The 23,193-nt window shown below is 36.2% G+C and overlaps 2 protein-coding genes across 13 annotated transcripts in view; one reads left to right on the top strand and one right to left on the bottom strand.

Moving 5' to 3' along the window:
* The window catches only part of LOC109815482 (uncharacterized), a 52,210-nt gene extending 49,250 nt beyond the window's left edge, over positions 1-2,960 (bottom strand). For 4 of the 12 annotated variants that reach the window (XM_083065034.1, XM_083065033.1, XM_083065032.1 and 1 more), the window contains exons 1-8: positions 2,485-2,959; positions 2,177-2,333; positions 1,803-2,042; positions 1,633-1,714; positions 1,443-1,552; positions 1,267-1,365; positions 1,100-1,174; positions 928-1,013 (exon numbers count right to left, since the gene is read on the bottom strand). In XM_083065034.1, coding sequence (XP_082921160.1) covers positions 928-1,013; positions 1,100-1,159 — 146 coding nt within the window. In that variant the 5' untranslated portion in view covers positions 1,160-1,174; positions 1,267-1,365; positions 1,443-1,552; ... (2 more) ...; positions 2,177-2,333; positions 2,485-2,959. Of the gene's footprint in view, positions 1-141; positions 304-927; positions 1,014-1,099; positions 1,175-1,266; positions 1,366-1,442; positions 1,553-1,632; positions 1,715-1,802; positions 2,043-2,176; positions 2,334-2,484 lie in introns of all 12 variants that reach the window. The other 8 variants (XM_083065037.1, XM_083065036.1, XM_083065038.1 and 5 more) reach the window with 4 other exon arrangements.
* Positions 2,961-22,120: 19,160 nt separating this feature from the next.
* LOC145952399 (uncharacterized) lies at positions 22,121-23,065 on the top strand. The gene has a single exon (XM_083064756.1). The coding sequence runs from the start codon at positions 22,121-22,123 to the stop codon at positions 23,063-23,065; it is 945 nt and encodes a 314-aa protein (XP_082920882.1).
* Positions 23,066-23,193: the final 128 nt, after the last annotated feature.

The raw sequence follows: 23,193 nt of genomic DNA, 5'->3' as shown, positions 1-23,193 counted from the left end.
AAGAAAGAAAAACAGTACAAAAATTAAAACGATCTGAAGCAGATTAAAGCCATTCACATTGCAACAAAGGTCATCAGGTTGAGGTTGAGCTATAACTTAAAAGCAGCAATAAAAAATTATTAATTTATCAAAAAAGCTCACTGTCAATTTAGGTTATACACATGCTTATTTTTGCACCAAAAGAGCCATAGTGGCCAAAATCTTTTTCACATCCAGCAGCTTCATCACTTTCAGCATGTGGCAGCACCACAAGGAAACCAAAGGATGTTCTACATGGCTTTTGGACTTGTCGCCCACAAAGATCTAAATTGCCAATAAACCTATCAACTTGCAATGAATTTGTAAATACAAGTACAAATATAATAAAACCAACCTGTTGTGCATAACACATTCGTAAACAAAAACACTTGTGTCTAATATTAAGGCAATGCACAATAAACATTGCACGGTACAATAGTAAGGCAATTGGTCCATAATATCAAGCATTTTACATTTGTAAAGCATATATATTAAATTAGGATCAAACTGACATATTGTCAAATTAGCATGCTATCCTTGGTATTTTAAGAAATCAAGTAATTTAAAAATCGGTTTTAACCCAAATTATCTATATATAGAAACAGAAATACGTGTCAAATATAAGCAAACAATTTATCCCTACTCATAGAAATCCAAGCCAAAAAAATAATTAAACTATTCCGATATAACCTATATCTTTATTGGTCAAAAGAAAACTTCCAACAAAAAAACAGGGAGAATGCCATAGCAGTATATGCCAGGGGCCTGGACTATTACTTGTGCATCATTTTCCATACCTAACAGCTATATGCAAAGGCATATATCAACACATTTATTTTTTTCTCTTTAATTTAATTTGTCAAATAAAAAAGAGTAAAAATTGTTAAGTGAAGGCAATTAAATCCTAACCGAGCTATGAAAGTTCCAGTTGCAGCAAAATTAGACTGATGCACTACACGTGGGGCAGTCATTGAAAAGTACTTCATCATATCATTCTGAAAATTATAGACACATTTATTATAATTCAATAATTATAGAAAGCTTGAGTTATGCATGATTATTCTCCAATAAACAGTTCCACCTCAAGATCTTGAATCTGCTCAATACGTGAGTCCTCAAACTTAAACCTTCGAACCACCATTCTCTTTCTATCTTCCTGCATGTAAGGAAATCCAGATGATAGTCCAACCACACTTATTTTTAAGATTTTAAGCAATGTTTGGTATACCCAACTTCAGAAAACAATACCTTATTACAATCCTTGATATTTAACAAGGCTTGAGACTGGACCGCTATATCATGAACAGATATTAATTCAGACTTGACGCCCTTTATTGCCACAGCTCTCTTTTGAGATGATGAAACAAATAGTTAGAAATCCAAACTAATATAAAAGTAACTAACTAAAAAATTAATCAACATACCAAAGATACAACTCTATTTCCATGTTTTGAAACACCATTGGCAGTTGATTTCCCAACCTTTGATTTTGATGTTGCATTCACTGAAACTGTTCTAGCTGACTCAAAGGACTCTAACACAAACATTGGAGAGGAAAAGGTAAGCACAAATTTACAATGATTCACAGAGAAGAATGAGCCAAAGAGAATGTACCTTGAAAAGCTCCATATGGTTTCAACTTCTCAAGAAGTAGTGTCAGTGCTGGTCCATTAATGTCTTTAACTATCTTTTAAATCTAAACAAATAAACAATTCCAAGAATCTTGGCATCACGTGAATTTTAATGAAACAAGGGAAGAAACCAGTATTTTCTCATACACATACCATGTCATGTCCACTAACTCTAAGTATCTCATTGATGCAAGCCTCTGTTGCCTTGCGAACATCAGAGGATTTATCCTAAGAAGAAGCCTTCATACATTTTGTTCCAAGAACGATTGCATTGTAGCCATTGAAAAGCGCATCTACAAGTGGAGCTACCCAATCATCGTATATTGCAGACGACCGAGATCCCGTACTACCATAAACATAGTCATAAGTGAAAGCGTGTGACCCAATTTGCACCTACACAACAATTTCGCACATGCTTACAAATTCCAACATACACTAAATCCAAAAACATCACATAAATTGAGTGAGTAAGAGAAAATGCAACATACAACATGAACAGAGCATTCAAATCCAAATGGAAAACACACCTGAGGTTCACCAGGGACGACGGAGATGCAAGCTGTGCACCCGACCATAAGCTTTGACGTGATCAAAGGCCGAATGTTGACAGCAACCCGCACGCTCTGCACAGATTCAGAATTCTCCTTCTCAAACCAATTCAAATCAGCCTCGGGACTGGAAACCCTAAAACACAATCAAATCGCAAATGTTAATCTCACTTTAACTCTCGCTCATTTCTTTCAATCTCGCATATCAGCGAATGATTGTGAAAGAGTGTGGAGTGTGGGAGCAGGTGAAGTATCAAAATGGAATTTGGAGAGTGAACTTTGCTTACCTCCTGCGAAGGCGAGGGTGTCGTTGACGTAGTGCTGGAAGGCGTTGGCGCAGTCGCGGTCAAAGGAGACGAGTTGGCAGTGGGGATTCTCCTGGTGCGTGACGCGCATCTGCTTGGTCATCTTGAGACTGAAGGAGTCGGCGGGTATTTGGTCCCAGCCGTGCGGAACCTTCAAACCACTCCCATTGTTGGGTGTGTTCTTGATTTGACCGTCAGTGTAAGAAGGGGGAGCTATGCCCAAGTTAAGATCAAGAAGCAGCGGAGGGAGGAGGAGGCAGCGGAGGGAGGGGGAGGCCGCGAGGGAGATGCGGTGGAGGAAGGAGAGGGCGGAGAGGGAGGGAGAAGCGGTGACGGAGAGGGAGAGGGAGCGGGAGAGGAAGGGGGTTAGGGTTAGGGTTTTGGGGAAGACGCGAGAGAGGATCTGAGCGGGAGAGGAAGTGTGTAAAATATCTTATCTTTTCTACATTTTATTTTTCATTTTTATTAACTCATCTCTTATACTTCATCCATGATTATTATTTTATTTTTCTTATAGTTTTATAAATTTTATTTTTAATTTTTAATTTTTATATTTGATAGCTAACTCTCTCCACAGGGATCTCTCAATGTTTAGGGATTCATTTATTATTTCTAATTAAGTGGAATTGTTTATGCTTTAGGGAAATTTTATTAACTTTACCTTTGAAGAAGCAAATTTCACCTAGAGTGCCCAAATATTTTTCTCCACATTGCTAACTGCTAACTGCTAATGTCTTGTTCTAGGGAAGCCGGCTGGGATGGAAAGATAGTGAATGAGTCGTACCAATGGGTAGAGAAGGTAGTGGCGTTCCAGCCAGAGGTGAAGCAGTGGCAATCTGCTGTCAGGGATGGGTTACAGGCACACCGCTGCTGATCTTCTCCAATTTTACCTATGGTTTTAGAGGGAAACTAAAAATTAATTAAATATTTTTATCAAAGATATTGATACAGATTTTAGATTTTATTTACTATGTTTTATAATCAAAAGAAATCCAATATTAAATCAAAACATAATAAAAATTATAACTAAAATCACAATAAATTTTTTAATATTAAATTTAGTCTATATTAAAATTAATTAAATATTAGTATCTAAGAAATTGTTACAGATTTTAAATATATATTTTAAAGTTTTTATTTTATTAAATTAATTGAAAATAAATTATATTTGATCACTTTTTAATAAAATAAGTGAATGATAATGAATTAACTAAAATTTTGAAATATATTTTAATTAAAAAAAATTATCAATACAATAACTAAAAGTTTTATAATAAATAATGAAATTAAATAAATGAAATCTTAAATTGATTATTTTTTTATGATACTAAATTAAATATTCTAATTATTTTACAATAAATTAAAATGAAAAGATAATAAAATATCTTAACTGATACTTCAAATAAAATATATTAAAATATTATAATCAAAAGAAATCCAGTATTAAATCAAAAGATTATAAAAATCATAATTAAAATTATATTAAATATTCTGATATGACTCAATGAAGGGTTTCAAGATATCTTGTTTTCTTACTTTTTTTCCTTCATTTAGAAGCAATTAAAGTTAAAAAAAATAATTAAAAACTTGTAAATTATCCTAATCACTTTTAAATCTAAATTACATTAATTTATAGTTTGTTTTTAAACATAAAAATAAAGAATTTAAAAGATATTATTTTATTAACATAAAATAAGAAACTTTTAATTTTTTAACTAAAAATTTACACTTTAAAATTATAAAATTATGACATTAGAAAGACATTTTTCAATAAACAACTAAACTAAAAAATAACAAATCAATAACTTAGAAAAATAAATTGACACTTCTGATTTCTTTACTTTAATTTATAAGTTTTTCAAAATTTATTATATTATAATTAAATTATTATATTTAAAAATACTTTAAAAATTATTAAATATTATCTAAACTAATTTTTAAAATTATTAAATATTTAAAATTTGGTTAACATTTTTTTTTATAAAATTTTATTTAAAAATCTCAATATATAAATATATTTTTAAAAGCAATTTTATCATGATAGAATCAAATTATCATATCCATATTAGCAATTTAAAATTTAAAAAAAATAGAATTGACTTAGCCAAACGAAATATTTTAACAATGATAGAAATTGAAATCAAAGTAATTCAAATATCAAGAATTTCAAATTCCTTGAATTTGTAAAATTACTCATCCAAACACACCATAAGGGAATGCAATTGTAAGAGACAATTATATGAGTAAGATGTTTATTGTATGGATTAGAGTACTCTGTGAGTTCTTAAGAGAACCCTGAGAGAAACAAATAAACTATGCAAGTTTATATTTTGCTTTTTGATTATTCTGTTGTATTCCTTATTGCGTGAGATGTATGAATATCTATTTAATTCCACAAATACATGAGTTTTGATTTGAATTAAACATGTTTGGTATTTCAAATATGAAAAAGATTATTTTATTCAATTTTTGTTATTTGTTTTATGGTATGTGGGGTAGAGGGTGTCACACAAATGATATATATTTATTATTAATAAATACATAAATATATATATATATATTATATTTTTATAATATTATTCATAAATTAATATCAATAATATTATTAGTATATTTATACATAAACTAATAATTTGATAAATATAACTTATTATATATTAATATACTTTTACAAAAATATAAATATACATATCTTATCTACTATATTTATATTTTTGTAAAAGTATATTAATATATACTAAGTTATATTTATCTATAAATATACTAAAAATATTATTGATATTAATTTATTAGCAATATTAAATTATTAATAATATATAAATTTTATTTATTTAGTAATAATAAATATATATCATTTGTTACATTAATAAAAATTATAGTATATGTTAACTTAAATAAGCAAATAATGGTATAATTTTAAATTATTATTATTATATATATATATATATATTAAAATTTTAAATTTTTAATGAGAGAGATTCAAATTGCACAATTATGATTTTTGAGAGACTAAAATTGTTCAATTAAAAATTAAAGGACTAAAATTGGACAATTACAATTCTTTAGGGACTAAAATTATCCAATTAAAATCTTAGGGATCAAAATTACACAATTACAATACTTGAGGGATCAAAAATGTAATTAAGCCAAAATTAAATTAATATTTTTTTTATTATTTTCACAAGTTTTTTTTAAAATATTTTTAATGAATGTCTTAGTTTCTTATGTTCAAAATTGACAATTTTTTATTTAATTAAATGAATTTCATAATTTTTTCAGTCCTTTAATGAAATAAAATATTTTTAATTTTATGATTTTTTTAAAAAAAAATAACATATTTTCTTTAATTATGCATAATTCTTAAATATAAAAGTTTCATAAATAAAATTTAATATTTTGAGAGAGAATAATTTGTCACAATTTTTTTCACAAAATATTTTAACCTATTTGTGACGGAATTTTGAGAGGGAAAAATCCGTCACTAAATTTTTTCATTTTAGTGACGAAATTTGTGACGGATTTTTTAGAGACGAAGTTCATTCCGTCACAAAATCCGTCACAAACATTTTTTTTAATTTAGTGATGAAATTTGTGACGGATTTTTAGAGACGGAAATGTTTCCGTCACAAAATCCGTCACAAATATTTTTTTTTTGATTCAGTGACGAAATTTGTGACGGATTTTTAGAGACGGAATATATTCCGTCACAAAATTCGTCACAAAAGTCATTAAATTCTTGTCCGTCACAAAACTTAAAAATCCCTCACAAAATCCGTCACTATTTGCGATGCTATTTTTTCCGTCACAAAAATCGTCACAAATATTAATTTTTCTAGTAGTGCTCACAGGCACTTTTCTACAATTTCGTTCTCTCTCCCAGATCATCATTCTTACAAATTATTAGCATATTTATAATCCTCAACACATACCGAATCTAATGGTATAATTAATTCCTCAAACAGAAATAATTCAACTTTTCCAAAACCTAGCCTACAGGCACTTTCTATAATTTTGTTCTCTCTCCCAGAGCATTATTTTTACAAATAAATCATATATTCGTACTCCTAAATTCATACAGAATCAAATAATGCCAATAATTTTTCAAACAGAAATAATTATAAAATTGCTCATAATCCTAAGGGTTCTTCTTCTACCCAATTTCCTCATGTAACTCCACATATAAATAATCTCTTTTTCCCCCGTACCTGGATACATAGGAACTCGGGCAGAACCTCCTCTTTTTCCTTAAATAAGGATCGGAACTAAGACTGGAGCAGAACCTCATCCTCTGAGTTCCCCTTGGTCTTCAGAGAGAAGAAGAGGAACAAAAGAGAGAACAGAAGAGAAGAGAGAGTGAGAATGAGAGGTGTGTAGAAATGAGAGGATTTGAGGCCTATTTATAGGATTTTTTGCCCACCTACCACTACAGCCTGTTCCAAAATCGGAACGGCCCGTTCTGGGCCCTTCAAACCTACGTAAATTTTTCAACTGGAATGGCCCGTTCCCAAACCAGAACGGCCTGTTCTCAAACCCAGCAGAATGGTCGGTTCTGCTTCCAGAACGGCCCGTTCTCCAAACCAGAACGGCCCGTTCTCCAAACCAGAACGGCCCGTTCTCCAAACCAGAACGGCCCGTTCTCCCTCTGGAATGGCCCGTTCTCCAAACCGGAACGGCCCGTTCTCCCTCCAGAACGGCCCGTTCTGCTTCTCAAATTTTGGGCCTTTAACTTATTCCAGAACGGCCCGTTTCACTTTTGAAACGGCTTGTTCTGGGCAACGAATTGGGCCTACGGCCCATTGAAAATTGGGCTGTTACACAGCTGGGGACGTTTAAAGAGGGTCAGGCCCATTTAATTGATGAAGTTAATAAAATAAAAATAATAATTTAAATATTTTCCCCTTTACTTTGTTTGCTTTATTTGTTTGGCTTTAATATTTATTTGCCTGTTTAAATTCAACATTTGTTTGAAATAAAAATTGTACACAATCCTTTGCACACAACAGTTCCCCCTACACCCGGGGGCATGAGGGTAATAAACATAGGGAGTGGTTGATGTACGACCGGCCCAAGTTTGGCCTTGGAGCCTGCGAGCCTTGTCGGAAATCACACTCAAGGTGATAACCGGTTACTCTAGCCTGAAATACTGCGACAAACCTTAGAGTTTGCCAGGTGACGGCGACAGAGATACTGGGTCCCTATAATAGGGGCACCTTGGGGGCCTTAAGACCAGCGAGATTAGAACTATCCTATACAATGCACTTTTCTTGCAGGGACCACAGACCAAGAATTTAAACGTGATTGTTCGCGGGTGTACATTTGTTTGAGCATATGTGTGTTGCATTTGTTTGTGTTTATTTATTTCAAATAGATAAGAATTACAAACAAATAAATATTAATAAAAAAATATGATAAAATTTTAACTCCCTTCTATATACCCAAACTTCAAAGCATCATATAGGATAGTTTATTTCAAAAAAAAAAAAGATAAATATATAGCAAAAATCATGCATCATTTCCTTTTAGTAAAAAAAATGAATGATAAAGTTTAGGCAGAAAACAAATATCATGCATCTTTTAGTTTAGCATATACATTCATTAGAAAATGGAAGACACATAGTATGTAAAGATTTTTGAGAAAGGAGAACATTCTAAAGTACAAGAATCGTGTGCACACACTAAAGAGGCCTACTAGGCTTTGGACTCTCGTCATCCTTTCAATAGAAGGCAAAGTCTACATCTTCTCAGACTTCTTCCGATTTAAAAAGATGTCATTCCTCAACTCAAATACGAGATTATTTGAAATTTCGAAAAGGAGGCACGCAAAAAAAAAAAAGAAATTGAAGCGAAAAAAAAAAATTGATGATAAGCTCTCTTAATCCTCCAATTCGTTATCAAATCACTCCAAATTGCATCTTTCTTTTCTGACTCATCAACCTCGTCAATAAAGATGAAAATTTTGGCAATCACCAAAATAGTGGTGAACTTGAAGATCCTATTGATGGTTACTTCTGATGGGAATAGTAAGAAGAGAATCTGAGAAGAAACAAGAACTAATTGCAAATCAACGAACGAGCAAGCATGTCCATAGGGACATCATTCAAGCACGAGCTTCTGTAGCCTCAACAACATCATCAAAGTGCACCAAAATATTTGTACAAAGAATGTTCTCTAAACAAATAAATCAATGAGAATGATATTTGTTGAATTTCTCAATCATCTTTGCATCCTATTTTGCACTTCATATAGATAATATGTCTTCCTTGTAAATAATAAATAAGAATAAAAAGGGAAACCTAACCTGTGCGTGTTAATCAAATAATGAGATCACTGGTAGTCAAGTGCAAACTCGATACATCAAATTGAAAGCACTTAAAAACCAGTAATTGTGCAAGAAGACTGGGGGGCATAACACGCCCAAATTGACGATTCAAACACCAAGAGTTCCCCATGCGAAAATGACAACTGTTGGGATAGGAGGAACAATCAAGAATGAATGAATCCTTGCTTCTAGGGAATTACAACAAAACTCAATTGAAGAATGAAGGCATTGCATGACAAAAACCCGCTAGGATGAAAACCTGTAAAGGGTGTCCTAGGAAAAAATTAGGGTAAAGAAAAAGAATCAAAATCCCGATAGGATACGTCCTATGCAAAAGTTAGGGATACATAAAAATAAATAAAAATAAAAAAAAGTAATGCCTACTTGAGTTGAAAACCGAAAGGCGGTTTGAGTATTCCCTTTAGAAAGAAAGAATTCATAAAGGTTTCACTCCGAAGTCGAAACACCCATATTCAAGCAAGTGGGAATGCATTCATAATGTAGTTCAACCAATCGTCAACCATGCCTATCTAGGGGGCAACCTCGGTTAATCTCTCTGTGTATGAATCACGAACTCGGGGCATGCCCGGGCCTCCGAGCTTTGCTAAAGGGGCACGTGTAAATTGGAAGTACTGTTTTAAATGCCATAACATTCTTTCATTTCTCTTCTCCCTTTAAAATATTCACTCTAGGCCTCATCCATAAACCCTTAATAAACAAAATATATTTGCGACAAAGATGTTACTCGATAATAGCATGGAAAGGATAACAAAAGAACAATCAGAAAACCAAACATGACTAGGGTTCAATAAAAATAAAGTCGTCCCACACAAATGCTGCGAAAAAGAAGGCCCGGCAGGAAACCCACTAAGGGGGCTGCACAAAAGTTAGGGCAAGATCTGCTAGGCAACCCACAAGCAAAATTGGGTAACCTAGGCAAAAGAAAAGATCAAAAGAAAAATGTCCACTAGGAAACACATCTCAAGTGACCTAGGCAAGAGTTAGGACGTTAAAGCAGCAACCTGAGTTGAAAATCGAAAGGCAGCTCAGGGGGATCATCTAAACAAAACGCAACCCCGAGTCATCACTCCACTTTCCAAAAAGGCTAAAACACAATGATAGCTTCTTTGCAACAAATATTCCTTGTTTAATAGCCATAAACACTAAAGCCCACCTTGGCCAGCCATCCTTCTAAAAACCCCTTTTGAAAAAAAAATCCCTTCTAACAATCTTTTGAAAAAATACAAACATCCCTTCTTTCTTTTCGCTTGACCCTTATGGCATTAAAATGGTACCAAAAATATACACGGAGAATGCACAGTGAATACTCACAGAGGAAAGATTGAGACGTCCCCGAACGGAGTTGGGAGACGCTTGACTACACATTGATAATTGAGGAGCCACTGGAACCTCGTGTTCAAAAGAACATATCCCAACAATGATCATAAACGACATGAATGGAAAGGAATCGTCATCATTAACCTTAACACGTACAGGTTAATTTCCTGATATAAAAAAAATGAATTGCATCTTTAGGAACAAACACAAGTATAAACTGTATCGCATGCATATGAGTTAGGGGCATATGGAAGGGCGTTACACAAAAAAAATAAAAGAATCATTCTTGTCTTGCATTTTCTTTGCATCCATGCATCCATGCATTCTACTTGCTATGGGTCAAGAAGAGTCATCAGGACAAAACACTCGTAAAAGCTCAAAAGCCAAGCATGAGTCGAAACGGTGACAAACAAAAACCCCAAGTGATTCTATGTGCCCACTAAGCAAAGACACATCAATAGTGGAATAGAATGGAATCGACCAAGCAAGCAACTATAAGCATGAAGAGGCCACCACGCCTTACTTCTTCAGCAAATGAAAGATGATCCAAGAGAATGCTAGACTAGGAATGGTTTCCTCACCAAAGCCAGGAGTGGCTTCCGAAATAATACTCATTAATAAAGATTCAGCAAATAACATCATCATGGGATGGGATCCCTCCACCAATGATGACAACACAAAATAAAACAGAAAAAAGGCAAGCTTCGTACATGTAGAAAAAGCCGAAGCATCTAAAAATAGCAGAAAAAGGCAAGCTTCAAATGTGAAAAAGCCGAAGCTAAACAAAGAAATGAAAAGAAAAAAACCTACAACAAGAAGATGCCTGGAGAGGCATTACAATACTCACCTTGACAAGAACAAAACCAAACTCCTACCAACCATCCCACAATAAAGACGCCTAGAGAGGCATCATAATACTCACATGGCAGGGGGCAACATCGAAATCCGTGTCATTCATCTACTTCTCCGCCCACCAACACAGGGGCACATCAAACATCTCCTGCCCATCAACCTGGGGGCAGTCTTTCATTTCACAACACCAACAAGAAGACATCAAGTACAAACACGGAAAGGGTTGCTAGATCCCTAAAACTAGTACAAGAACAAAGTGGGTTACCTGACCTTAGAGGAGGCCAGCTGAAGCCTTAAAATATCAGTCCAGCTTGGAGAGGCTGAGCTACGAAACTACTTCAACAACAAAGTGGGTTACCTGACCTTAGAGGAGGTCGGCTGAAGCCTTAAAATATCAATCCAGCTTGGAGAGGTTGAGCTACGAAACTACTTCAACAACAAAGTGGGTTACCTGACCTTAGAGGAGGCTGGCTGAAGCCTTAAAATATCAGTCCAGCTTGGAGAGGTTGAGCTACGAAACTACTTCAACAAAAAAATGGGTTACCTGACCTTAGCAAAAGGGTTGCTAGATCCCCAAAACTAGTACAAAGTGGGTTACCTGACCTTAGTGAAAGGGTTGCTAGATCCCTAAAACTAGTACAAGATCGGTAAGGGTTACTAGATCCCCAAAACTAGTACAAGATCGGTAAGGGTTGCTAGACCCTAAAACTAGCAGTGGGTCGGCTGAAGCCCTAAATATCAGTCCAGCCTGGAGAGGCTGAGCTCATAATATACTCCCTCTTTAAGAAGCTACAAATAAGGAAACACACTACCATGAGACAAGTAGAAGCAGTAAGAAGCATCTACATCAAGACCAGAAGCCTAGATGTTTCAGTTTACCATCCTTATCACCCAACGGAGCATATAAACCAACACTCAGTTGCTCTTAGGGACAAGGATGCGGGTAAACACCATCTACCCGAAGGAAATGGTGTGAGGCATCTACACTGCTGAAGTAAAGGAGAAGATTTGGACACAGCAAACGACATAGGGCATTCACATGGATCTTGAAAGCCTAGATGTTTCGGTTCACCATCCTTGACATCTAATAAAGCATACAATCCAACACTCAGTTTCTACATGGGGCAAGGATATAGGGAACACCGTCTACCCGAAGGAAACAACGTGAAGGTATCTATTTTCAAAACAAGAGTGAAGATCCAAATTTTCACCTCACTATCACAAGGGAAACAATGCAGAAGCACCGAAGAGACGAAGAGAAGACCCGAACGAAATGTCTACGTCTTTACTTGCCTTTGGAAAGGCAACACAATACTATGCCAAAGGGCAAGTAAAGAGGGGCAGCTGTAGACACCCAATTTCGTTCGGGGGCATACAAGGACATAGACCTCTGTTACGAAGGGAAGGAGCTCCCGAAGCATGCCAACGAGAAGACAGGACTTTAGAGGGCCCAAAAGCACAAATTAAATATTTTTATGGGCCCGGAACAAGCCGTTCCAAAATCGGAACGGGCCGTTCCAAAGTCCGGAACGGGCCGTTCCGAGGCTCCTAAAAAGCCAAAAAAACCTAATTTGGAACGGGCTGTTCCGAGATTGGAACGGGCCGTTCCAATATTGGAACAGGCCGTTCCAAACTCCTCCAAAAAGGGGTAAAAGCTTATTTCGAACGGGACTGAAATGGGCCGTTCCTAAATCAAGAACGAGCCGTTCCAAGGCCGTTCCAGACCAATCATGTGTGCTGAATTTGGACCCCAGAACGGCCCGTTCTAAAATAAGAACGGGCCGTTCTGGTTCCCCGGAACGGGCCGTTCCGGTTTCAGAACGGGCCGTTCCAGGGTCCAAATTAAGGCACAACGGCCATATCCAGATCGTCCGTTCCGATTTTGGAACGGGCCGTTCTGGACCCCCCTTCTGAAGTCTATAAATAGACGGCTGGGGCTCATTTCTCCGGACTCTAAAATTTCGTCCAGACTTCCTATAGCTCGAAATTTCTCTCTTTTTCTCTCTTCCCCTCTCTTTTTGTATTTCTTGAGAATTTTGTGAGGCATTGTAGTGTGAAGGGTTGCCAAAAAGCACCCAAATCTCCATCTTTGAAGATTAATAGAGCTCGTTCAAGAGGTATTCAAATCAATTTTCTTCTCTCTATTTTATTTCTTACATTTGATAAATATTGTTTATAATAAGAGCAATCATGTAGATATTTTAGAGTCAATTGTTAATTTAAATTTTAAATCATGTAAATAATCATCAATAAAAGGGGATATAATATTTAATTTATTATTTCTTATCGCATTAACTTCATCATAGGGTACCGATTTAGGGCGTTGTAAGGGTGCTTAATACCTTCCTTACACGTAACCGACCCCCGAACCCAATTCTGGTTATCAAGGCCATTATTGGATCTTTTAAAAATCTTTTCTTTTTCCAATGTTTTGAGTAAAACATTGGTGGCGACTCCATAGAACCTATTTTCAAAACCATTGATCAAGGATTAGTTTGGTGTCCAAGCATTCCTTAATCGATGAGATCTTTAAAAGGATGTTTAAACCATTAGTCGCAAGATCAGAAATTTTCGGGTTGCGACAGTACCGAGCTGTGCTATACCTGACGGTGGATCTGGACTTCAAATTGTGTAAGTGACATCATCCGAGTAAACCCGAGTGAGGATTATATCCTGTTTATCTATGACCGAGCGGGCGCATTGGGCGTGAAAACGGTTGGGATGGTTTCAGTAGGATGGGATGTCACTTATACAACTCTGTTGTTAGGGAGATCTCCTAGGTGTATGCGTGACGACGCATTAGATGATTGATATGCATTGATATCTATCATGAGATACATTTATTGCATGATTATTAATATGATGAAGTGTGGTGTTTGACTTCATGATTGGTGGATTGTATTTTATGCATGAGTAGTATTGGATAGAGTGTATGGTGTGACTCTATGAACATGATTGATAGTTGGATGATGTCTAGTATAGATTTTATTCTGTACTTGTATGATTGGTTTTGAACTCTAGCTTACCCTTTTGTTTCTGATGGCTTCCTCCTTCCATGATGGATGTAGAGTGTGAAGGGGGAAGACCTTGCCCTTGATCTAGGCTCACAAAAGGGTAGACAAAAGGTGACTTATGATGGGAAAAGGAAGATGGGCGTGAAGTAGGTTTAGGGTGGCGGATATGTTTAGGTGAATGGTGTTTGGTTGCTCAAGGTTGGCTCACTCCAAGTATAGGTGGAGGCCACTCTAGGGTTTCACTCTCCAAGGGTGGAGAATGAAGGAGGCTAGCCGAAGTTAACCTAGTGACTAAGGAAGAGATGTTGAGGCATAAAAGCTCACTCAATATCATATAATCCAAAGTATTTACAAGTGGTGGGGTGTTGGGTATTTATAGGAGGGGAGGCATCTAGGGTTGCATTTGGGACATGCATGGCCGAAATTCATAAGGCAAATGCACTCCAAATGACATGCCAAATGAACCCTAGATGCTACTTGGTGACCAAGTTTGGAAGCTATGGGTCTAGATTACCTACATCAAGGTGCATGATATGATCATGCAACCTTTACCTCCACTTGGGTCTAAGCCTTTCTATCACCAAAAATAAATCCAAAACTCACCAAAAATGCGTCACCCTCTAATGAAATACCCTAGCCCAAATTAAAAACCTAATCATCTAAAGCACCCCATAATACAAGGGTAAAATGAGAAATACAAAGAAAATAAATCCTATGACTAAAATACCCCAAAATACAAGGGTAAAATTGGAATAAAGCAATAAATTCTATACTACTCAAATTGGCCATAGCCATGAACCATGTGGTGGGTCTCACATGAAGTGAAGTACCAAGGATGGTCCTCCATCAGTTTCCATGTGCTAGGACTGTGATGATCATACTTGGTATGAGAGCAGGTCAGGGCTAGCTTGGAGTTAAGGTGACCGTTGCGAGACGGGGATTTTGATCCTCGTGTTAGAGTTACCATTTTGGGTAACGTTTTCGTCTATGCTTGGCCAACACTAGAGTCATATTATTTTTGGGATGACTATATATATATGGTGGTCTATTTTATAACCAGAAACTTAGTTATTTTCATTCTTATTTATACCTGTATGTATGAGTTATCCAGCTTAATATTTCTCTTAGTTCACTAGCAGTAGTGTGATTCCACTAAGTGTAGAGATCATGGTGGGTCGTTACAATGTCAGCATTAAACTCAAACACAAATTTACTCCAATAGGAAGAAACTTTAAGAATTCAACTTTTATAATTTTTTTCTAATCATTTATGAACCAAATTTATTTTATTTTTAATTTTAAGCCCAACGACTCTTTTTTCTTTCTCAACCATCACTCTCTTCCCTTCACTCTTTTTTTCTCCGTCTCATTCTCTTCCTCTCTCATTTTTCCTTTTTCCTCCCCTCACTCTCCATCTCCCCGCCACCCATTTCTTGGCGCTTCCATACGATGTGTTGGCCAAGATTGACGCCTCCTTCGACGACCCCAACCTCCGCGCGGCATCGGTCGTGTGTCGCGCTTGGTGGGAGGCGCTACAACTATTGCGGGAGGTCATGGTGATGCTCTGGTAAGGCTCTTGACACCTTCAATAAAGTCATCGTGCACGAATCCGTCCTCGCTGTCAAATCCCGTGCCTCCGCCATCAACCTCGTCCTTTTCATCAAATCCCGCCCTTGCCGTCAAACATCCGCGCCTCCGTCGTCAACCCTCACCTCACCGTCGCTTTGCTGATTTCTTTCCCCATCAAAATCTGATAAACAACAGTTGCTTGCAAAAGCAACTCTCTCTCTTTTTCAAGCAACTCATATTGTCACGTCGGAATGCTCCAATAAAAATAAACTGTGACTGGAAACAAGAACCGGGACAAGCAACTCCCATTAAAATTGCTGTAATATATAATTTTATGTGGTGTAGTAGTCAAATAGACCCACTTTAATCATTATATCATACCAAATTTTACCAGTTTAATGACATCATTACTAAGTCGATAACAAATCTGACCTAATAACCAATTTGAACTAGTCATATGTCCAAATCTCAGTCTGATTGATTTGATTTATCAATCCTATTCAAATTTTAAAATGATAACATGTAATACATAATATTTATCATCCGTGATGAGATTATTACTGCACGTAAAGATGAGTTAGTGTTGATTGATTCTCCATCAATTATCTTGAAATGTTATCTTCCAAAGGCTAGTCTTTACAAGTTAAATGTTGATGGGAGTTATAGTTATCCTTCCAACCATATTGGGCCCCAAGGAGTTCTTCATGATCACAATGGTAGATGGATTTTGGGTTTCTCAACGTTTGATGACGTTGGTGATGTAGAGAAGGAGGAGCTATTGGTGATGGTTAATGATCTTAATTAAAGTTTCATGGGAGAAAGGTTAAGGTTTCGTGGATGTTGTGTATGAGATGGATAACTCCAATATATTTTCTATATTTTGGAGCCTAGGATTTTTCCTCCTCTCTATGCTGTCAATGGATAAGTTTGGAATGTGTCACTTGAGTTGGTGTTTGAAAAAATCAACATCTTCATTATTTCGCTAGTTTTGGGTGTTGGAATCTCAAACAGATAGTTTGAGATTTACCTTGTTCTCAACTTGAATCCCTCTTTCTTTAGAATAGTCTTGATTGAGTTCTTTGTATATTTTTCTAAGAAACGATAAAAATAAAAATAAAAACCTTTCTTGACAAGTGACTTATCCAATAAGATAAACTAGTCAAATTAAAATGCCGAGAGTTATGGAACATTACAAGAAAATCATCATATAATGATACACACTTTATAGTAACATAATATTTGTCACTAAAAATTATTTTTATTTACATAATAATTATAATATATGTTGATATATTATTAAAAGCTATGATTATAGATTATAGTGATACACACAATATGTTATTAAATCTAATTTAAAATTAACACTAAAATTGTGTGTAGTTATATACCTATATATATTGTACCTGCAATTAAACTTTTTGTATATCATTATATGTAATATTTTTTATAATGGAATAATATACATGAAGTCTAAGGGGAGTGTATTAGATTAGGATTTTAAAAGACATTTTTAGTTTAAAAAAATCTTGCGAATTTAAAAAGACTTTGTAGGATTTTCATGACTTTTAAGACTTTGCAGGATTCTGCAGGATTTTAATGAATTCTGCAAGACTTTTAAATCAGGATTTTAATGGATTTTATGGAATTTTGAAGAATTTTCGTGGATTTTTGACATATGATAAGATTTCAATAAATTTTTCATATATTCACATTTAAAAAGAGTCAAAAACAAAAATAACAATAAACAACAATGTCTAGATAAATAATAATAATAATAATTCTTCATAATATCCTTTCCTCTTAAATAGCATTCACCCACATTCTCCATAATGTCATTACCTTCATACATGCTCGAATGTGACATTGTGCCTATATAAAATAATATAACTAAAAATAATAATATAATAAAAAAAACATGTTAAAATATTTCAATGAAGTACAACCAAAATAACACCAAAACAATATAATTCCACCATTCAAAATATGTTCATTCACAACCAAAATATAAAGCAAACACTTCAATCAAGTGCAACCAAAATAACACCAAAACAATATAGTTTAACAAATCCAACATGTGTTCATACACAACCAAATTATAAAGAAAATACTCAAATCAAGTGCAACCAAAATAACATCAAAACAATATTGTTCATCCTAGCTTTTACTTTATCCAATCTGAACGCTCTTCTATTGATAGCATCAAGAAAAAGTCTTTCTTTGCATTAGTATTGAGCAAATTAGCCGCCATGTAGTGAGTTCGATCATCCAAATTTGGGATCTCTTTTATGGCACTCCAAATATTTCCCTTTGCCTCTTGGTATCTTTCTCTTTTATCCAAAAAGTTAGTTATTTTTTCAAAATTGGCGGCTATAATCTCAATGCCAACAGATAGATTTTCTAGAACTTTAGCTTGACTATTGTTCCCAACTGAGTTAGAACTCACTTTATACTCGGGCCTACTCCGCATACGATTAATTGGTTTTTCAGTGGGAACCTCTAAGCTTAAAGGGAGTTGTGGTGGTGAAATGCTTGGGTGAGGTGATGGAGGTTGGTAAGGTGGTTCATAGTGATCTGGTGTTATGAATATATCATTGTTAAGATCATATGAAAAGTTTTCCATCCCAAAATCAACATTTCTTCTCCAAAAGTTGTAGCATTAGTATCATGAGAGTCTAGTGACATGGAAGTGTGCCCACTAGTGGTTTTACCCCTAACAACGAAGATCCTCATAATCAACAATACTTTTTTCTCGAAGATTTTTGTGACTTGTAAGACTAGAAAAAAAAAATCCATTATTAATATATTTAAAATAATATAATGCACTAAACTTGTAAACTATTAATATATTCAAAAGATTACGAAGTAATCTCACCTTAAGTATTCTTTCTATACTTCATCACTAGCGATGAATGTCTTTGTAATTGGATCCCACCCAAAGCCAGAGTTGTTGCGCATAAGTATTGACATATTGTTATATTGTTTCTTAAACCACTTCATTTGACTCAAGTAATGATTATACATTTTAGGGAATTTAATTTTAGCATTAAGACGAGGAAGGATGATTCTCTCCACATTTAGTTTGCTAATTGATTTATTAGCATCACGCAATCCAAATTTTATAGCATCAACTATCAGTTGTAACAATTCATCGGAATCCTCCTTGGTCCAAGCTTCATAGTTTTCTTTCTCTTTTCCTTTTTCTTTATTATTTCCTTGTGAGTCTCCCATTTGAATTACTAGAACAATATATGTCGTAAACTAGTTATATAAATAATTATGGATAAGAGATAAAATCAATAAAATTATATTATTATTTTTAGAAGCACATCAATCATACATGATCGAATATATGTTGACTATCCAAATGGATCAAATACCCCAGCCATTATAAAAAAAAAACATGTAAAAACGGAAATATAGAAACATAAGATAATTTTTTATATTAAAAAAATTAGTATATTCGATACTGAGAAAATATTTAGATATATAATTTTTTTATATAAACGGAAGTATTTAGATACAGAGAATATATATATATATATATATATATATATATTAATATTTTAGTTATATATTATATGATAATTTTTTAACAATATTTATAAATGTAAATTACTCTAACAAATATTTTAACAATATTTCCTTTTTTTTAAAATAAGTTAATGGATGAATAAACCCTAAGCCTTAAAAAATTAGATATTGCAATGTCTTATGTTAATTTTCTTTTTTTAAAATATAAAAAATCTTAATTTCATAATATAAAAATTAAAATTAAAATTCATAGTAAAAAAATAAAATAATTGTTGAGTCATAAAAGGAGGAGAGATAAGAGTAACAAACTCAAGAGAAGGAGAGAAATTGCAATTTTTATGCAGAAAGGGTTCTTCCCCCAATTAAGATCCATTTTCATATCATTCTACTCACAGAAACCCTAACTCAAATTCATATTATATATATATATTGTAGAAATCATGATATCAATTTCATCTTTCACCTTTCCTTTTTCTTGACGTGTGTTATAAAAAATATTACCACTTCAAATTTGAAATTTCAAGCATTTTTTTTTGTGTTATAGGAACAAATTCAACTAAATAGAATAAAATAGAACAAGTCAATTAAAGAGAGCGAAGAGAAAAATAGAGCAAGTCAATGACATTGTCATTTACATATCAGAGTTTCACAAAATAGGGGAATGAAATGGGAACAATACTACAATATTATATACCAGCAATGAACAGTAGTGCAATATTTTTAGTAGAAAAAAAAAAGAGAAGATGGAAGCACAGGAAAAAAAAATGAAAAACTCACTTGGAAATTTTTGAAGCACTTGAAAAGTCACTTCAATCCTCCAAAATTTGATGGGTTTCGATGGGATTGTTTTATGAATTCGATATTTATAGATAACACTAGAAAGTCCTTCAAAATTCCTCTAACACAACAATCTTTTAAAATCCTTATATTTTTTAATACCAATGGATTGTTTTTAAGTTGTAAAAAATCTCAAATGAATACTAATGGATTTTAATGGACTCTTTAAAAAATCTTGAAAATCCATATTGAATACCACTGGATTGTTTTTAAGTGTCATAAAATCCTAATTGAATACCAATGGACTTTTTTACTCAAAAAAAGTCTTTTAAAATCCTATGAGTTCTCAAATGAATACTATACTAACCGTACTTCACACTCGGGCTCTGAGCCCGGATTAGCAATACAAAACAACCCCGGGCACGCGCTGCGCGACATCAGCCCGGTATTTGAGCAAATCACACCCGAACCCAAGGATCTCGCCCCAGACCAGATCCGCCCTTCAACTATATCATATCATATTGCAATATATTATACTATAACATATCTTATCTCAGGCCCAAGGCCCAAGGCAAACCTAAACCACCCTAAGGTACGTACATTATATATATGAGACTATTATTCATGCAAACCCTAACTTTGGCATCGGAGTCTCTTTTGCAGGTACCTCCCCCATCTTGGAGCACCAATACATCAAGCAAAGGAGGCTCATCGATCTTACTGGACGGATCACCCCTACGGTCAAATTCCGGTAAGAACATTTGGCGCCCACCGTGGGGCCGATCAAGACAACTCTTATCAGCCACCTGCATGGTTTCTACTAGAAGCCACATCAGACGAGCAGCAGACGACGCAAGCCACTCAACTACCATGGACAGCGACGCTGCAACCCTAAGGCGGCTGATCGACCAAGTCGAGCAGATGCGACAACAGCACGACGCCACCTCCAGAACATGCGTGCCCAGCATGAGAATGACCTCGCAGCAATGCGAACCACTAATGAAGCTGATGGAGAAGATAGGAGGAGTGAATGTTGTTCTTCTCCTATTCTTCACCTAGGCTTGGATCTTCTTCAAGGAGCTTGAATCCGAAGATGGAGAACTCTGGAATGATGATGGAACACGAGTGGAATGAGGTCTAGACTTGGATGGAAGCATCCAAGCTCAAGCATCAATGGAGAGCACACTTCAAAGAGAAGGATTCTAGGTGAATTCCTAAGGTTTTTGAAGTTGAACTCAAGGAGACTTTGAGAGAGAAACTCGGCACTATGGCTCACAAATTTCATTAATCATTCAAAGTGAATACAAAGTGAGAAGGAATTGGCTTAAGTATGCACCGAAATTATGACACTTAGGCGCCTAAGCTTAAGGTTCACAAAATGGCGCCTAAAGTTTGAATTCAAATTTGAAATTTGAATTCAAACTTTGGTGCACATGTGTAAGTCCGAAAATTTAGGTACCAAGGTGCATTTAGGTGTGATTTGAGAGTCATTTAGGGTTAATTTGAGTGGCACATGTTCAGCCACCCAAGGTGCTAAACATGTGACTCAAATGTAACTTAAATGACTTCCAAATTAAACCTAATTTAACCTAATTAGCATACTTTAGTATTCCTTGTATTTTCCTATTCTAATGACCTAATTACATTGGTCCAACAATTACAATGGAAAGGAAAAATTACAAGAATGAAAATGAGCCCAATATTGAGTAGCAAAAGCCCAAAGGCCCATGAAGCCCAAAACTAGGCCCAACTAGCCTAAAACCTAAAATGCTACTCTATGTGGTCCAAAATACAAGACCAAAATATATGATACCTATACTAACATGATGTATACAAAAACATATGAAAATAGCTATAACAAAATATGGCCCATGAAAAGTTCAACTTGGGCCTTCCCAGGCCCATCAGGCCCATTGGGCCCTGACTGGCCCAAACCTTCATGTCTAGCCAACTCCTCTTGGCTCCTTCAATATGTCACCTCTTGCCTTCCTAGGCATGATTCCATCATAAGCAGACCTCGCAGCGTTACGCGCTGAGAATGAGTGCATCCGCGCCCAGCTCCCTCGACATCACTCCAATCAACCTCCGCACGACAGTGACAATCATGAGGAGGAGACATATTCAGCCTCCCAATCCCGAGCGACGACTAAGGCACCGACTTCACGACCTGCCACGCACCAGTCTCATGCATAACGCACAGAACAGGGCAGGGTACCAGCATGGCCCCCACCCACGTCTCCGAGGGCCAAGAACCCTTCTGCCGTCATCCCTTTGTGGATGGCATCATGGAGACCCCGCTACACCGCGGGTGGAAGCCCCTCCACCTTGACCGCTACGACGGCACCACGGACCCCGACGAGCACATAGACTCGTACACAACTCAGGTAAACCTTTACACTAACAGCGACGCTATATTGTGTAGGGTTTTTCCAACCTCACTCAAGGGACCCGCGCTTCATTGGTACACCCAACTACCAGCCGGATCCATCGACAGCTTTGCCACCTTGGTGCGGCGATTCATGGCACAATACGCCACCAGCCGGCCTCACCACACAACCTCGGCCGCCTTGGCCAACCTCAGGCAGAACGACGATGAATCTCTGCGAGCTTTCATGGAGCGCTTCTCCAACATCTCGGTTCGGATCCGAAATCTAAACCCAAAGGTCGCCCTACACGCAATGCTCATGGCACTGAAACCCAGATCATTCGTCGACAGCCTATGCCGCGGCGCCCCCCACGACATGGATGAATTGCGTGCCCGCGCCGCCGGCTACATTCAGATGGAAGAGCACTCGGCCTTTCGCAACCAAGTTCGCGAGAAGGGCCCCGCAAAACCGGAACAGGGCCACAAAGATAAGGTAAAAGTCAATAATGACAGCCAATTCAAGAAGCCGGCCAGAGCCAACAGAAGCGGGAGGTATGACTTCTACACTCCCCTAAACGCCCCGAGAGTCCACATCCTGGAAGAAGCTAGTAACAATAACCTACTAGCCCTTCCACCACCCGGCCACACCCCCAACAGCGCCGATAAGTCCAAACACTGCCGGTACCACAGGAACTACGGCCACACCACTGACGAGTGTTGCACGCTCCGGGATTGCATCGAAGAACTCATCCAGGCAGGCCACCTCGGCCACTACATCCAGCGACAGCCAGGTTCCTGAGGTGGCTCTGGAGGCCGGGGACGCGGGAGAGGCCGCGGGTCAGGAGCTCGCACAGACTTACCCACAGGGTCCCAGTAAAATGCTAATGGCGCGGTACAGGCCGAAATAAGTCAGGAGACAGACTCAGC

The sequence above is a fragment of the Cajanus cajan genome, chromosome 10 (genome assembly GCF_000230855.2).
Source record: "Cajanus cajan strain Asha chromosome 10, NIPB_CcT2T_4, whole genome shotgun sequence".
Classification (NCBI taxonomy): domain Eukaryota; kingdom Viridiplantae; phylum Streptophyta; class Magnoliopsida; order Fabales; family Fabaceae; genus Cajanus; species Cajanus cajan.
This window is presented reverse-complemented; position numbering and strand designations above follow the sequence as displayed.